The sequence below is a fragment of the Rhinopithecus roxellana genome, chromosome 9, assembly GCF_007565055.1.
Source record: "Rhinopithecus roxellana isolate Shanxi Qingling chromosome 9, ASM756505v1, whole genome shotgun sequence".
NCBI lineage: Eukaryota > Metazoa > Chordata > Mammalia > Primates > Cercopithecidae > Rhinopithecus > Rhinopithecus roxellana.
In genome coordinates this window covers 92,804,614-92,822,601 of record NC_044557.1, presented here as the reverse complement: position 1 = coordinate 92,822,601, position 17,988 = coordinate 92,804,614, and the positions used below count along the sequence as shown (strand labels likewise).

Sequence of the window (17,988 nt, the reverse complement as noted above, 5' to 3'; positions counted from 1 at the left end):
TAGTGCCAACTTTGGACCAAACTCATGCCCATCCCTGGGTATGCCTGTCTCTGTGGGGGAGGACAGACTCTAACCCAGCCCATATTAGGCCCTGGCCAAGGTGAATTTACTCAGCAAACGTTCAAGCAGGTGGTGCATGTCTACGGGGCTTCTTGAGATGCTTTTGTTTTTAATCTCACATCCCCTCTGATGGCCAGTGTTGTCACGCCCATTTGATACATGAGGCAGGCAGCTGAGGTTCAGAGAACTTAGGTGACTTGCCAGTCACACAGCAGGGCACAGCACTCCTGAGCTCGAAAAGAGGACTCTCCAAGGCCTTCGCTGGGGCTCTCCTCTGTATCCTGAATTCTGGCCATTCGGTAGTGGTGACGCCAACCCAGTAGGCCCTCTGAGCTGGAGGGTTGAAGGCAGCGCAAATGCATGACCCTTGTAGAAAAACAACAAACACACCCAAACGATAAAATAGCTCTTTGTTTATTCACTTTGATTTGGATCATTGGAAATATTAAACAATAAATAAAACAGAGCGGGGGCTGAGGAAAGCAGGATCTTGCTAACGTTATTTGAATGCATCCCAACCAGTGCTCAGCTGCGCAACGACATGGAGAGAGGCGAGGGGGAATAGAAAGCAAATTTTAAAACACCAACAGCCAAACACACAAGACTGCACACAGGAAAAAGTGCTCAAGAAACTTTGGCTTTGAAGGGAATTCAGTGAAGGGAAGCGATTGTGCAGGAGGAAGGGAAGGAACCCGCGATCACCCTAAGGGGCTGGGGGCTGAAGGGGGAGGCCCTAACACAGGCTAGGGTTAAAGCTGACGTCCCCCAGCTCAGGACGTGCGACCAATGGCAGTTTTGTACTAGGAAGAAGCTGAGTGATGAGGCTGGATGATGGGATCGCCTGATGGGCTGGGAGGGAGAACAGGAGGTGTAAAGGTGGCTCACCGCCCATGGGAAATTCAGTGCTCTTTTGGTAAGAAAAAAAAAGTCAGTAATGCCCTGATCCTGACAAGCTGTGAGATGCTGCCTTGCCTGTCTCTGCCTTTGCTTCTAAGTCTTCCTCCTTTTCTTTGCACAGGTGTCAGGGAGCACCCCAGAGGTGCAGGAGCTGGTGTTTTCATGACAAACAAACATGGGGAGGCTGGCTCTATCTCAAAACTGGCTAGCCCAGTTCACAGGGCAGGATGATCCTGATGGCATGTAGCCACATGTGCTGCAAACCAGATGTCCACGATGGATACAGTGATACCCCCGGGGCTCTTCTCAGGGGCAAGGACAGGTGCTGCTTCCTGATGGCGCATGGCTGGTGTGCAGTCATCTTTAGCTGGACAGTGGCCCCTGAGGCTTGGGCTTCCCTGCACATGGCATTTTTGATCCTAGCCAGGGGAGGGAGAGAGAGTTCTTTTGGTTTCCTTTTTATTTATTTTCAGACTACTTCAAAGCAAACATACCTGTTCTAAATGTTCTTTGTGGTTTTAATCCACCTTTGCCAAGAGGCCAGAGTCACATCCAGGTGGGACTGGCCTCTAGCACCACCTTCTGGCCACGGCAGAGAATGGGATTCCATCAAAGCCTCCCAACCAGCCCTTTCCCTAAAGAATCACCCAGATCTTAACTGCCCTCTCCACCTTCTGTTTTTTCCCCCTATTTTATGTTCTATTTTCTCATATCTGGCTTTTCTCTCTAAGCCTAACCAAATGCTTTGCTGAATGATGTTTGGAAAAGCCAGAGTTTTAAAGGGCATTCATCCATTTATGAACTTTCTTCCAGCCCAGGATCCCTGCAGAGAACCAGAGGTTATAAATCTGCCCTCCTTTCTCCCCTAAAAGGTGGCTGAGGGGAGGGGAGGTGCATGTAGCTCCAGCTAGAGAAAATCAGTGCCCTGACTCACTGGGGAGACCCAGGGGGCTGGGATGTTGCTGACACCTCATGGGCCACTTCGTCAGCCTATCTTTGCAGCTTCAGGTTCAGCGCTGGGTGCTGCAGGCAGGGACCCCTCTGTTCTCTGCTTGAACGCAGGGCCAGTCTCCAAGGAACTCTCTGTCTGCAGAGTAGAAGAGTTGTGGGCTGGGATTCAGGGGCCTGCGGGAGTCCCCGCCACTGCCTGCCCGGCACGAGTGCTCGTCGTACTCCTACTGACAGCATGCATACTGCCCTTTGGCTAACACATACTCTTGTCTAATTCCCAGCCACCTTCACCCCAGGAATGAGTTCCAGTTGGTTTAAGCCAAACTGGTGCATTTAATTCTGGCTGCAACAACTGGCTTTTATTCCATTAAGTGCCCATTGCTAAGCCAATGAAACATAAGAGCTATCTGCTGGGCTATGGGAAAGAGAAATGTGGTCTCCTGCACTGGAGGGCATGAGAGGCCACCCAGGCAGCCTGCGGACAGAGCTCGGTGCTGAGAGAGCCCAGGAGAGTCAGACGCCTCCATTCTGGTTACACTTTTTCCAGACGCTGAATGGAGACTTGCTGGGAAAGCCCGCCTCCAGACAATTTCAACATAGTGCCGGTAACACCCTATTTCTGCTCAAACTCTGACTTTTGCTATCTGTCCCAGACAGTTCACGACTGCCCGTCACTTCCCTCCTTCACACTCCACCAGGAAAAGGCCACACCTCCCTACACAGCAGCAGTCTTTTAGGAAATGTGCTCAACAGGAAAAGTGGTTTTTCTGATTAAACATCACTAACTAGAGTCAACAATCACTGTCCTCTCCCATGCCTGTCTCTCCACTCTCCACCCAGCTGCAATGTGGCCTTGATGTTCTCATCAGTATAACGGGAAAGCTGGATTTGGAGGCTGGAAGAGATCTCACAGCTTGACCATCCTAGTGGGAGACGGGGAGACCAGACCATCGACCCAGGCAGCATGTGGCTCAGACACAGACGCCTCTTCATGTCGAGGGACCTATTCTTACACAGCAAAACCCAGAGAAGTTGATTGCTCAGCCCGAGCCTGCCATCCCTGTATAGACTCAGCTTTTAGGAGAAAGGGAAGAGTTCAGGAGATAGCATCACTCTCTGTTTCAGCGTCTGATGATCTGGAGTCTGCCCCTGGAGTCACTCAGTCACTCAACAAACGTTTGCTGAGTTCTTCACCTCATATATGGCTGTGAACTCTGCCCTTCGAGGCTGTATGTTCTGAATGACGACTCAGCGATTTACCAGCCTTTCTCAGAAAAAAAAAAAAAAAAAAAAAAATCTTAAAAGTTTTGGAGGATTTTAAAGCTGAATCAGGTTTTCTGTTTAACACATTCCCCATTCTGAACCTTTGAGAATCTGATAAAAGCTATAGACTCTCTCTCCAGAAAAATGCTCATAAGTAGAGATTCAGGGGAAAAACCAAACTTGGCATGCAACTTCCGGGGACTCTTGTGAATGGCCTGAAGCCACCTGTGACCCCCGACTGGTGTCCCCAAGCTCCTCCCTCCCCGTGTGCAGAGGGGGCTCCCCCGAGCCTGGGAGCACAGGCCCATGCCTCTGTCACACTCCACCAGGAAAAAGTCACGCCTCCTCAAAGCAGCAGCAGCCCTTTCAGGGACATTTTCAACAAGAAAAGTGGTTTTCCTGCTTAAACATTAGTAACTGGAGCCAACAATCACTGTTTCCCACATTTCTGTTACTCTCCACTCCCCACCCAGCAGCAGTAAGGTTTCACAGAGTTTTGGAGACTCCTAGCCTGAGAATAAATCCAAGTCCACAATGAGGAAGAAGGCAGGCTGGGTTGGAACGGGAGGATGCTGAGGACATTCCACAAATCATCCAAGCCCTAGATACCCTCAATATCCCATGCCTGAGGACTCCTACAAACCCCCCTTAAGCCCACCCCCGTTTCCCAGCTACTGGGTGAGGCAAGCTTCATTAAAACACCAGGACCACCAAAAGAGCCAGGGTGCAACAATGTCAGTTGAATTAAAAAAAAGAATCAATAAATAATCAGGAAGGCTAACAAGGAAAGGAGAATAGCTGGGGAGTAAGAAGATGAGGTATGTGGCAGTCACCATTCCTGGGATATACTTGGCCCAGACCCCCAGTGACAGCCCCAAGATGGCCAGCAGGGACTTGACCCTGAGCTCAGGCCCTTGGGGAAAATGCTGCTGGCAGCCTCCTGTGTGGCTTTGGAGGTTGCGGACACCCTAGTGAAGAGTCTGAGAATGAGAATGTATGTTCCATTCTGACGCGCTGCTGGGTGCTGTTGAATATCCTCAGAGCTTTGTTCCAATTCAGGTGCTGGCTCAGGAAACCAGAAAAGATGTTCCCAGCCAGAGAGCAAGCAGGGCCGCTGGTGGGGGTCCCTTTTCCCAAGTAAGGGCTTTTGTTTCATTTCAGCCCATGCATGCTTTTCTTTCCCAAATACAAAGGCACATGGAAATGGTCAGATCTGCTCTCGCCACGATTAGAACCACGAGATGGACTACTCAAAGGAACATCTGCTTGGGAAGAGGTATCTGCAGGAGTCAGAAACACGACGCCAAGTTTGGGGTTTTTTTTTCTTTTCCTTTTTTTTTTTTTTTCAGAGACAGGGTCTCACTCTGTTGCCCAGGCTGGAGTGCAGTGGTGTGATCACAGTTCACTGCAGCCTCAAACTTCTGGGCACAAGAGATCCTCCCTCCTCAGCCTCCCTAGTAGCTGGGGCTACAAGTGTGTGCCACCACGCTTGGCTAATTTTTTTAAATCTTTAATTTTTGTAGAGACAGGAGTCTCACTATGTTGCTCAGACTGGTCTTGAACTCCTGGGCTCAAGTGATCCTCCCGCCTCGGCCTCCCGAAGTGTTGGGATTACAGGTGTGAGCCACGGCACCTGGCCTCCAGTTTCTGTGAAAATCTTTGGGGTAGGAGCCTCTGGTGGCTCATAAATGAGTTTTGGGAAGAAGATGACAGGGTTATCACGCCAAGCGAGAGGCCAGGCTTCATGCAAAGAAGGGCGGCATCTTGCCCCGAGTGCCAACACCGCCTGGCATGTCTCTGTGCCAGACATAATCGCCACTCAAGTTGCTGCCCATCTTCCTGGGAAACTGTCCTGTCTCTCAGAATATAGGCGTCTTCCACATTTGTTCCCCAAGCTCGCTCCAGGAGCTAAAATGATTTTAGTGTGTGGAGGTTGAACCTTTCCCAGCGCCTCCCCAGCTCTGGGGCAGCGGTGGGGGGACGTTGTCCCCACTCAAGACAGGTTCCGAGACATGCCCTGCCACGCTGGCAGAACTTAGTGACCTTGCTGAATAGATGCTGCCAATGGCTGGGTGCAAGAGGCTGCGAGCGGTGCCTGGGCACACACCTGAGGCTGCCCCTCCAAGCTCCGGGATGGAACGGCTCCGGCAAGATGCTGGGGCTGGAAACGCAGAGGTGTGACAGTGCGTCCATCCTCAACCCTTCACTGCGTCATCTCCCCTTGAAGATGCGGATTTTATTGATGGAGGCCAAGGTGGCCGTCACGTTAGACTCGAAGTCTGCGTCGTGCACCCCCGTCTTGCGAAAAGCCCCCGCGGACGGGTTGTTTTCCCAGTAGTGGTGCCAGTTCCCTTTGCTGTCTGCCCCAAAGCCGTACAGGTCCACCTGTGGGGGCAAAGCAAAGATAAGAACCAGACAGCAGGGCTGCCGGTGGCACCCCCGAGAAAGGAAGCCTGTAGGCGTTCCTGGAATCCACAGGACCATAAACAGCATTTCCAAGGACTCAGACCAACCTTTCATTAAAACCCTTCTCTATGTTCCTGGAACTCTCAGAGGCTTGGTGAAGCAAATGCAAGTTAAGTAAAGCTCAAGTCCAATGCCAGACGCACCCTGAGAGATGACTGCATGTGGGTGGTCTCAGAGCCCGGGTCTTACCTCTGCAGCAAGGGTAACCTATTCTTCCAGAATCGAGGAGCTACAGAGGCAAGCAATAGGAAGGAGGCCGTGGAATGGAAGAGAGTGGAAGGAAAGCAGGGCTTTGGGGCCAACCAAACTGCCCCAAATCCCAGCTCTGCCACTCCATGATGCTCTGGGCATGTGAAATCACTTGTTGGAGCCTCACTTTCCTCATCTGGAAAATGGGTCCAAGAATCACGATTGCACTGAGGCAGAGGGCAGGGCTGATGCCTTTCTTCTCTGCGGCCAACATTCATCTGGTCCAGGCGCCCTCGTGGCCACTAGGCCAGGCCTTTCACATACATGACAAACGCTGTGCATTTGTTCTGAGCCCAGCACCCTACTGGCTGTGTTGAAGTTCAAGCAGAGCTTGATCAGATGCCAGCTGGGCAGCTGCTGGGGGAAGCAGCCTTGGGGCTTATAGCTTCTTGGAGTCACTGACTGAGTGACGGTTCTTGGAACTGGGGCTAAATCAGGGTTCCCACAGCACAGAGGAGGGAGGGGCTCATGCCCTGAGAAGTCAGAGGAAGCTCTTCAGAGGAGGTGTCATGTGGGTCGGGTCTTGGAAAATCAGTACAAGATGACCGGAAGGAATCACACGGAGGGATTTCCAGGGAGAGGATGTGCTATGCACTGCAGCATGGAAGACGGATTGGAGGGGTGGGGACAAAGAGGGGACAGCGGACAGCTCCATGCCATACGTGGCTTTCTAAGGAAATGCAACATGGACGTGGCCTGCTCCAGGGCAGGGACATTAGGGCCAAACAGGTGGGAACGGTGGCAGAAAGGGCTCTGAGCAGAAACACAAGCAAGGGTCTGGGACCAGCTGGCTGGAGGTGGGTGGAGTGGGAAATGACAGGGGCACCCACGTTGCAACCTGGGAACACCAGGGCAGGGCTGGGCCTGGGGACCTGCCTTGCAATGCCTCTGACCCCTTCCTGGGGTTTCCACCAGGCACCAGGCAGGGTGGGGCTGGGGCTGGGCTGGATGAGACAAGAAGGTCCCTGCCTGAACCCAGGGTCAGGGAGGAAGTGGGGGCTGTGTGACCCGCTCTCCTGTTCCTCTTCCTGGGGCGGCAGCAAGCCTCTCAGAGCATCAGTGGAAACCCGAACACAGCCTGGCAGACGGCGAAGGACGTCGGAAGGGAAATGCATGCTTCTCGAGATCACTGGTTCGAACCCATGGGGGCCTGGCTCCATTAATTCTGGAAACATTCGGCCAGGATGTGGCCTGGGTGCTGGAACTTAGACCCACAGATGATTCTAAGGAGTAAGTGGGATTGAGAACCGCAGCCTTAGACAATTCTCACTATGAGAATCCGCTCCCGTATCCAGAATCTGCTGCTTGATCTGAGCTTCCACCGCCATGCTCCTGGGCACTCACACAGAATGTGCCAGAACTCTTGCTCCCGAGAACTTTCTCATAGAGCACTGTTACTCACTAAAACACCCTGGGAGACACACGTTGCAAGCCCTGACACAGAGACAGAGAATCCGAGCTTCTGGAAGAGGCAGGCTAGGTCTACCTGCCCTCCCTCTCCCTGCCCTCTCTTGGGAACACAGGACCGTGAGCTCTGTCCTCTGGGCAGCCCTGCGGACAGGGGGAGGGTGGCATACCTCATCGCAGACATGCATTGAGAAGATGACTGAGAGGATGCCAGTAGATGGGTACCGCCCGTGCCCTTGCAGCCAGTTGTCAAAGACATACTTGATGAAGGCTGGGTGGTAGATCAGGATCTGCGGGGATGGGAAGACATGGCCCTTAGTGAGTTCCGGTGGGCAAAGGCCATGGAGTGCCTATCAGACACACACACTGTTGCGGTCATGGAGGCACAGCTGTGAGCCTGACGGATACCCCTGCACTCGTGGGGCCTCCACGCTCGTGGGAAAGATGGACGCTTATCCACATGAGTAAGAGACAGAGGTGCTGAGCTACTAAGTGCTATGGAGAGCAGTGATGCAGAGGAGGGCCCTACAGGACCGTGTGAGGAGGATCGCTGAGTTGACACACAGAAAAACCCAAGGAGGCCAAGGAGTGAGACAGGAGACTGCTCAGGAGAAGGGGGCTCCAGGGAACAGCGTGAGGTGGGACCAGACACTGTCAGTGAGTGAAGACATAAGCACCAAGCCACCTGATGATGGCTGGAATCATCGCCAATCCTTAAAATGACCTCATGTCCCAGGTTTCTCTCTCCTCCTGCTACAGATAAGAAAACTGAAGCCCAGAGAGGCTAAGTGACCTGCCCAATGTCACGCAGCCGGCAGTGGCTGAGCTGGGAGGGGCCGGTATCAGGCTTGGCCTTGGTTCCTCATCCAAAGCTGGCCTTGAGGACAATGAAAGGGACTTCTCAGGCAGGAGAGGGTGTGTATGTCCAGAAAGCCAAACTCTAGCCCCTTGGAATGGACTGGAAGGGTAGATTCTGTGGACCTCTGGTAAACCATTCACCTCTCAGTGTGGCCTCCTACCATCTCTAGGAGGCTGTCCTTTCCACCAACCCCACCCTATACAGACACATAAGTGGCCTTTTCCCTGAGGCAGCACAGCCCAATGCAAAGGGCAAGATGCTGGAGGCACAGGACGTCTTCAATTCTACCCGTATCCAGAACTAGCTGTGTGTCTCTGGGCAAGTTGCCTGACTTCTCTGAGCCTATCTAAGTTTGATAGAGTATGCAAAAGGCCAGTGTGGTAGGCACCTCACTTCCCTCCTTCTTCTGCCCTCTGCCCATCTCTTGGCCAGCCCCATGCCAGGGGCCTGCTGGGGAAGATGCAGACATGGAAAGAGATGGAGAGGCAGGAGGTGAGGCCTGGCTTTGAGAGTAATTCACAAACCACAGCGTGCATAGGGGTCCCTGGAGAACATGTTAAAACCAGAATGTGGGGCGGCCAGGGTTTCTGATCAGTAGGTTCGAGATGGGCCTGAGGATGTGCATCTGTGACAAGCTCCCGGGTGATGCTGCTGGCCCGGGGGACCCCGCTTTGAGAATCTCTCCCAGTGTTTGACCTCTCCCCCCAGGGGGCTAGCTAAGTGGGAGATGCTACCTCCAGCAGCCTGGGGATCTGGGGGCTGTCTTGCAACTCAATGCCGTACCTGAGAGCAGAGCCTTAGACGAGGAAGCCTGAACTTAGAACCAAGGGGCTGGGGCCTCCACTCACCTTATCCTGTTTCACTCTGATCTTTGCAGGAACCGGGACGTAGGTGCTGCAGTTGGAGAAAGAGAAGCTGGTTAACAGGGCAGGAGACAGGCCCAGGAACCTGGGCACGCAGCTCTGGGGGTAGTGACTAGAGAATGAAGCAGGCATAGCCTCTTCTGTCCCCCACACCTTCCCTCAGGGATCTCCACCTCCCTACCCCAGCCACAGAAACCCCCTGCCCACAGCAACCCCCGATAGACACCAGAGGGTGGCCTTGCCTAATTTGAGGACATTCTGCTGGGTTTTGGCCCCTATTCCCCAAAAAGGTGAGGAGGACCTGCTCCAAGCACAGCTTAAGGAATGGAGTGGGGGCGTGGTGCCTCCACCTCTCAGGGCCACAGCACCCCTGCCGAGCTGGGGCACTGGCTGGTGAGACCCGCGGCTGCTCCTTCCTCAGCTGGGCGGTTGCATGCACCCCGAGTGCAAAGGTGTCAAAGCTGGTCCCACGGGTGCGATTCCCGCTCCCGGAGCAGACTGCAGCTGAGCCACATCCAGACCTGGCTCCCACCCCGCCCTGCCCTGGTCTGCCTCCCTCACCCCTGGTCTCCTGAGGGCACAGCCCCACAGTCTCCTGCACCCACATCCCGGGGCTGGCTCTGTTCCTAGAAAACCTGGCCGAAGACAAGACGGCTTGTGGAAATCTGGACATCAAAGCCCTTTCCTTCAGTCAGGGTTAGATGAAGAGCACAGGCTCTGTGTGGAGTTAACCCTGGGCAAGGTGCTTGGCCGAGCTCCAGAGTCCTCACTGGGAGAATGCAGCTAATGATAATGGCTATTGTGAGGATTAATTGAGATAATATGTGCCGAGTGCCATGTGCGGTGCCTGCTCAGGAAACCAGGTTCCTGATTGTCAGGGAAGCCACAGCTGCCTTGCTCAGCGCTGCCTGCCCTGGGGAGGGGCCCAGGCTGCACCTGTACTCCCCATCCCTCATTTCTTAGGAACCCTCACCTGGTCAGGCTCACGTAAGTTTGAAAAGCAAGGTGCTGTTATCTGTCAGGCTGCACTTCAGAAATAAAGGGAGGCAGAACTCATATGTGCCGACCCTTTCTAGTGGCAGCCCCCTTCCCGAAGAGTCTCCAGGGTGCATGGAGGTCCCTTCGGGCATTGTTAGCAAGAGGACACTAAAGCTTGTGGTTTGTTAAGTGATGGGGAGGGAAGAGTTGGAACAGTCGGGGAGGCAGCCACGGGAACTGGGCTTGTGTGTGCCGGAGGAGGCTTGGGGAGGGGAGGCACCCCGGTGGAGGCACAGCAGGACCACGGCAGGGTTGGGGGACAGGGTGTCACTGCAGGGGACGGAGCAGTGAGGCGGGGCCACAGGGGGGACTCACTGGGAAATGGTGCCCGTGGTGGTGGCGCTCACCACCCACTCCAAGTCGATGGTCTTGAAGGGCACCAGGATCATGCTGACATTATCTCCCAGCTCCCGGAAGCTCTCAGGGTACACCAGATGGTGGGTGGTCTTCGTCCCAACATCAGCCTCAAACCCTGCCGTGGGTGCCTTGTTCATCCTGAGAGAGAAGGGGAGAAAGTTGAGTCTTGTAGCATGGGCACCCGTTCTCAGTGAGCCTGAGCTCTCCGACAGAGACAGTGAGCCTCCAGTGTGACCTCAGGGGTGTCATCTGCCTTCCCTGGGCCTCCTTGTTTTCATCTGTAAAATAGAGACAATGAAGACACAGCTAGAAGGCTTCTGCTATTTTTCTCTCTTTCGTGACCTCAAGGGAGTCTAGCTATCACCACCGCTGCCCGCCTGTCACAGACAATCTCATCCAAAGGGTATTTCCACAGCCCTATTTTTGCAGTCAAGGAAACCTGACTCTGATCCTTCCCATGGACTTTCCCATGGGACACCTGGTACACTGAGGCTCTGAGAGGCAGGTAAGTGGTCTAAGGACTAAAGTAAGGAATCACAGACAGCAGAGACTATTCTAGAAGGCTGCTGGGGATGGCCAGCCCCCGCCCCCGTACTTCTCAGCATGGAGCACTTCTGAGTGGTATGGTGGGAATGGCAAGAGGCCCAGGACAGACGTGGGGCATCTTCCTGGAATATCGATTTCACTTGGTGACAGGGAAAAATACATTTTACATAAAAGATGTGGTTTTATTATGGCCTAGATTACAAAATGGGGATGAATTTTAAAGATTTAAGAGTCCTCACATTAATTTTGCTCTCTCCCCAGGCCTCCATGTACCAAGCTTCCAACAACGGGGGACCTCCTATGTATGGCTTCCTCTGCACGCAGAGGCCCTTCTAGTCCATTCCCGTCCTGCAATAATGCAGAGGTGGGGAATCTGAGGCCTAGGGGGTGCAGTGTGGAGCCTGGGGTCCCTAGGCAAGTCCAGAGACACCAGGACTGAACCTTGCCTTCCTGAACTTGAGCCAAGATGCTTCCTATAGCTCCAAGGGGCCTCTGGGTGCAGCACAGTGGGCTTGGGAGAGGGTCTGGCACTCACCTGAGCACAAAGTCGTGCCTGTCTATCTCAGGCCCATAAGAAGACTCCCTCAGGTTGCCTGAGTTGCCCACAACGGCACAGCGCCGGCAGCCCACCGACCTCTTCTCCAGCATGGGGTCCACATTCCCAGGCACCACTCTGAACAGCTCCTTGATGGTGTCGTTCAAGTTATTGGGCTTCTTCTCCCGCTGGAGCCTCTGTGGGCGGAGGACAGAAGGTGGTCAGCCTGGCTTTGTGGCCCCAGCTTCCTGGCAGCAGAGCCCTTGAACTACCTGCTGTTGTTTACTGGGGCCTCCTGTTCACCCTTCTCTCTGCTGGGTCCCTGGAGATGGAGGCGGCTCACACACAGACACCTCCACTTCCTCCTTCAAGGAGCCTAAGGGTTACTCAGGAAGTAAAGAGATTATTCATGTATTCTGCAAGTGTTTACTGAGCACCTACTATATGCCAGGCACTGCTGAAGCCACTTGGGTGATCCAACCACACCTGGCCTCAGAGGCCCCTCCAACTCCACATGCCATCAGCGTTTCTCCAACCTGCTCCTCCCTGGGGGCTCCCCTCTCTCTGAAAGGCCCTCCATCCCTCTACGTGTCACCACTGCTTGAAAGAGAGAAAAATAGCAGAAGTCTTCTAGCCGTGTCTTACTCCCACCCTGCTCATACACCAGGGCCCAGGGGCTGCGTGCTCTCACTCAAACCTTAACAAGAAGAGCGAGGAGTAGGTGGACATGCCAGTTCTCCAGCCCCAGCGAGGGATGAGGGACAGAGCAGTAGGGATTCTGCCATCTCTCCTGCCTGACCCTCAGTTCCCCTGGCCCCAGGACTGTTGGGTTCCAGTCAGACTGAAGAATCAGCAGTTTGCTGGATGCACAAGGCCTCTGTGATCTGCCTAGCAAATCGTTTTCATCTTCTTTTAAAGACCTAGCCCAGGCCAGGTGCGGTGGCTCAAGCCTGTAATCCCAGCACTTTAGGAGACCAAGGCAGGTAGGTCATGAAGTCAGGAGTTTGAGACCAGCCTGGCCAATATGGTGAAACCCCATCTCTACTAAAAATACAAAAAAGCCGGGCATGGTGGTGCATACCTATAATCCCAGCTACTTGGGAGGCTGAGGAGGGAGAATTGCTTGAACCTGGAAGGCGGAGGTTGCAGTGAGCCAAGATCGCGCCACTGCACTCCAGCCTGGGTGACAGAGAGAGACTCCAACTCAAAAAAAAAAGAAAAAAGAAAAAAGACCTAGCTCGAGGGTCAGCTGCTCGCAGGCTGAACACTAGTTTTATTCCCAGGGTGACTAAATATCCTTATTTGCCCAGGTTAAGGGGTTTCTCTAGATGCAGGACTCTCAGTGCTAAAACCAGGATGACTTGGTTTCCCTGTTGGCCCCCGCTACACGCCCAGGCCGGCCCACCGCCTCAGGTGGAGCTCTGGCCACACTGCGTAGTGATGCCTGTTGGTGCCTCAGCCTTCCTCACCTGTCCCCATGCCACAGTGCTGTGTCATTTCACTGTGGGTGAGGTGGGATGCTCTGCGGCCAGAGAGGTAAGCAACACATCCCAGATACAAACCAGGATTTGAACCCAGGCTACTAGAAACCCACCTGCAGGTTTTTTCCACAACACAACCCTGACTCTGGCTCTTGGAATCTTAGCCTTGGGAAAGCCTGGACCCTGGTTTTGGGGGTACGGGTGGTAAGCTGTGGGTTGGTTCCCATCAGCTACTCTAGGCCCCAGGGGCAAGGAGTGGCTGGGAGAGGAGGAAGTGACCAGCTGTGGCTTTGGCCACTATCCAGAAGATGAGTGACCTGGGCATATGTAGGGAGGTCCCAGGGCACCCAGTCCCCACTGCAATGGAAGGAATCAGATGCCCCAAGGGGAGGCACGCAAGCAGAACCAGATTGCTCTTCCAGTTAAACCCAGGCAGCCTCTCCTCTGGCTTAAGACCATTAAACACGTCATGGGAAGCAGCACGATCTGGACCACACTTCACACCCACTGCTACAGTTATAAGTAAAAGTGCAAAACAAGTCGGTGAGAATGTGGATAAAATGGAACTTGTGCATTGATGGTGGGGATGTAAAACTGTGCAGCCAAGGTGAAAAACAGGTGGTCTTTCAAAAGGTAAAACAGAACAGCCATGTGGCCTACCAGCTCCACTCCTATGTATACACCCCCAGAAACTGAAAGCAGGGTTCAAGCAGATATTGGTATACCCATGTTCAAAGCAGCATTATTCATAATAGATAAAAGGTGGGAGCAACCCAGTCTCCAGTGACGGATGAATAAACAAACATAAGATGTTCTAGACACATGATGGGATATTATTAGCTGTAAAAAGAAAAAAGTTCAAAATAGTTACATGGATGGACCCTGAAAATACTAACATTATGATTAGTGAAAGAAGCCAGACACAGAAAGACAAAGATTATATGATTCCACTTATGTGAGGTACCTGGAGTAGTCAAATTCATAGAGACAGAGAGTGGCAGGGTGGCTGTCAGGTGCTGGGAGGAGGACGAGGTAAGGGGAAGTTACTGTTTAATGGGGACAGAGGTTTTGCTTGGGATGACAAAAATCTGCTAGTTATGGTTATAGATAGTGGTGATTGTTACACACGCTGTGAATGTATTTAATGCCACTGAATTGTACACATACAAGTGGTTAAAATGATAAATATTATGAATACGTTGTCACACACACAAATGCGACATCCAGATAAAATGCCTGCTTCTGATGGAACCGCCCAGGGCGGCCCCATGATCCTGAATGTGCGGAAAATGCTCCAGGAGGCTTGCTAAGGCGCAGATCTGACTCAGGAGGTTTGAGCTGGCCCCGAAATCCTGCATTTCTAACAGACCCCTGGGTGCTGCTGCTGCCAGGGCTGGTAGGGGGACCACACTCTGAGAGCCCCGGGGTACAGGACCACAGCCAGACTCCCCTGCAGGAAACTCCACGGAGGTCTCCAACCAGCAAGGGCTGCTATGCCCCCCAGGCTTGTGAAGATGTGCCCAGGCCCACAGGATGGCCTTCCATCATGCCGCTACTTTGATTTGGGAGCCTGGCACCATGTATCCATCATGCAGTGACATTTACTGAGTGCCTGCGGGGTGCCACAGAGGTCCGAGAAGCCAGGACTCAAGGTCGGCTGTGGATGTGTGTGGGGAGCATGTTGCATGCTTCACACAGCACCACATCATCTTGCTGGACTCTTACTTTAATGACTTAAGAAAAATTTATTTATTGACTGATTGATTGATTTGAGATGGAGTCGCACTCTATTGCCCAGGCTGGAATGCAGTGGTGCTATTTCGACTCACTGCAACCTCCACCTCCTGGGTTCAAGGGATTCTCCTGCCTCAGCCTCCCAAGTAGCTGGGATTACAGGTGTGTACCACTGTGCCTGGCTAATTTTTATATTTTCAGTAGAGACAGGGTTTCGCCATGTTGACCAGGCTGGTCTTGAACTCCTGACCTCAGGTAATCCACCCGCCTCTGCCTCCCAAAGTGCTGGGATTACAGGTGTGAGCCACCACACCTGGCCAAAAAATAAAAATAAATTTATTTGAAAAGGAAACCTCTCATCTCTACCACAAGTAGAAAGCAAGAATTACCTGGCAGAAGTAAAATGGTAGTTGTACAACGCAATGAAAACAAAGCTACTGTATTCAGTTCCAGCTCTACCCTGCTGCCTGCCCAGGCAAACTCTCCTCTCCCTTAGAACAAGGCTGACAAGCCCTGACAAGGTGCAAAGTAAGACACCAGGCCAAACTGAAGCCCCAGCACTGCAGAGATAGGCGGAAAGGAGCGACGGCAGGAATGACCTCCGGGCTCTGTGAGGCGACTTTCTCTAATGCCCTGCCTCACCTAACATCACAAGCCCCACACTTCAGAAATCTCGGATCCGTTCCAATCTTTCACTGGCAAAAGGGGAAACGGAGGCCCAAGCCTTGGAAAGGGCTCACCTGAGGCCATCGAGCGAGTGCAGGGCCAGGTAGAATTCAGATGGGAAACTGGCTCTTTCTCTAGATTATCATCCTAAGTCCTCCCTGTACCAGCTGAGATGGAGCGGCAGGTTACTCCATGTAGTGTCACTGTTTTGGGAAAGAAAGATTCTGGTTTTCTCTGCCTTTTGTCAGTGACAATAAAAGTATGACAGTGCTGGTCGGGCGCAGTGGCTCACGCCTGTAATCCCAACACTTTGGAAGGCCAAGGCGGGCGGGTCACCTGAGGTTGGGAGTTCGAGACCGGCCTGACCAACATGGAGAAACTTGGTCTCTACTAAAACTACAAAATTAGTTGGGGGTGGTGGCGCATGCCTGTAATCCCAGCTACTCGGGAGACTGAGGCAGGAGAATCTGGGAGGCAGAGGTCGTGGTGAGCCGAGATCGCACCATTGCACTCCAGCCTGGGCAACAAGAGTGAAACTCCATGTCAAAAAAAAAAAAAAAAAAAACAGAAAAAAAGTATGACAGTGCCACTGATACGAACACAGGACAGAGTGTTTGGAAGTTTAGAGACACGCCCTCCCCAGCCTTCCTGACTAGTTTCCAAGTATATGTCTCTGTATACAATCAGCGCTCAATCAATGCCTGCCGCCTGGTGGCCTGAGCTCCTTAGGGAAGCACAGGGCCTCGGGTCGGCTTCCCTGGAAGCAGAGGCTGAGGCACAGATGCAGGTGTCCATGGTGGGTGCTATCTGGAAAGGGATGAGGAGTAAGGCAGGAGAAGGAAGGGGAGATCTCCATGGAGTCAAGCACTACAGGCTGGGGATGAGGGTGGGTGAGGCGAGTGAGGAGTCAGGCAAGTGGGGTAAGAAAGTCCACTCATGCCCAGGGGCATGGCCCGAGAGCGGGCAGGTCCTTGAAGCTGGAGCCCTGGGTGCCTCAACTCACCCTGCACTCGGGCATGATCCATGGGAACTCTGGAGCGTGCACTGTGGCAGAGTTTGTCCTGTCTTGAGGCACGATGGCTGGAAGTCGTCCCTATCCACAGGCCACACCTGTCCCGAGAGTGCTGGGAAGAGGTACCCGCGCTCCCTTCCCACCCTCCTTCCTCCTTCCATGGCCAATGAACGATGCATCACCTTCTGAGAAGCCTCCCTTGGACCATGGAAATATCAGTCTCTGGCCTTCCACACATGGCTGGCACCACTGGGGCCTCACCGCAGGCCTCGTTCCAATCCCCAGCTGCTGTTGGTTTCCCTGGCCCCTTTGGCATTCAAGCAGCAGACACAAGCATGCCAGGTAGTACAAGCTCAAGATATGTCCACTGAATAAGTGAATGACAGCTGCTAAAGCTAACACACATTCATTCACTCAGCTCATCACAACTGAGCCCCTACCACATCCTTGGTGCCGTGTGGATGGACAGGTTAGCGCAGGGACAGGCGGTGCTTAGAAAGGGCTCGTGCAGGACTCAGGTGGCTCACCCTGGGTGGAATCGTGTGTTCTATGGTTGCTCTATGCAGGCCCTGTGCTGAGAACCTGATAGGCAGCTTCTCACTGAGTTCCTATAATGGTTCTATGAGAAAGGTGATCTTATAGACCCATTTTACAGGTGAGGAAACTGAAGCTTACAGAGGTGAAGTGAGTTTCCCAGGACGAAGACAGTTTGAATATCCTGGGTCTGACTCCAGACCACGTCCTTTAACTAGAAGGGGATCTGACTGTGCCCTTTGACAGTGGGTGACCTGGTAAGTGCAAAGTGAGGACAATGAAATACCTACACCCTCCTGGCGGTGGGGGTGGTAAGGGTGAGGCAATGGTACCTGGATAGCTGGGCCCAGGACCTGGCCAGAGTTGGTGCTAGGTGCCGGGTGGACAGTATGATGGTATTATTTTGCATTTGTGCACTGAGCATGGATGTCTGGGATGGGAAGATGCCTTAGGAGGGCAGGGGGTGGAAACCAGGGGAGGATTGCACTCTTTCTGTCCCTTGAGAATGTTCCCTGCGTATCACAGAACGGTTTCCCAAGTTGGGAGCAATTAGAGAAGGCAGAGTCAGAATTCAACACAGCTTGTCTCCGAATTGGACATGGGGACTGGGGAAGAAGGGATCCCTGTTCCTGGATGTCTGGGACAGAGACCTGAGGAGAGGGTCACAGGGGTCAGGAGGTCCAGCCTGGGATGGTGGTGTAGTCTCTTTGCTTGCAGGGCAGGGCACAGGGCTGATTTGTAAACTCAACTCAACTCAACTCAGCTCAACTCAGCTCAACTCAACTCAACTAAAAGAGCGAGCCCCGGTGACTGCTCCTGTGTCCCTCTTCCTGCCAGGGCTGGGACGAGCTGGAATTGTGGTGCCCACTTGACTGATGAGGACTATGAAGCTCAGGGCAGGACGGGAGCTTGGGACCTCACATTCTCACCTAAGACTCTTCCAGCCCCTCAACAGTATGGGGGGAAACCGCCCCCATGATTAATTATCTCCCACCGGGTCCCTCCCACAACATGTCGGATTTGTGGGAGCTACAGTTCAAGATGAGATTTGGGTGAGGACACAGCCAAAC

General features: G+C 53.1%; 1 protein-coding gene across 5 annotated transcripts in view; it reads right to left on the bottom strand.

Moving 5' to 3' along the window:
- Positions 1–453: 453 nt before the first annotated feature.
- The window catches only part of ST3GAL1 (ST3 beta-galactoside alpha-2,3-sialyltransferase 1), a 116,369-nt gene continuing 98,834 nt past the window's right edge, over positions 454–17,988 (bottom strand). For 3 of the 5 annotated variants that reach the window (XM_030937390.1, XM_030937388.1, XM_030937389.1), the window contains 5 exons: positions 11,492–11,688; positions 10,369–10,548; positions 9,001–9,046; positions 7,464–7,583; positions 3,892–5,556 (listed from right to left, as the gene is read on the bottom strand). In XM_030937390.1, coding sequence (XP_030793250.1) covers positions 5,383–5,556; positions 7,464–7,583; positions 9,001–9,046; positions 10,369–10,548; positions 11,492–11,688 — 717 coding nt within the window. In that variant the 3' untranslated portion in view covers positions 3,892–5,382. Of the gene's footprint in view, positions 5,557–7,463; positions 7,584–9,000; positions 9,047–10,368; positions 10,549–11,491; positions 11,689–17,988 lie in introns of all 5 variants that reach the window. The other 2 variants (XR_749812.2, XM_010380281.2) reach the window with 2 other exon arrangements.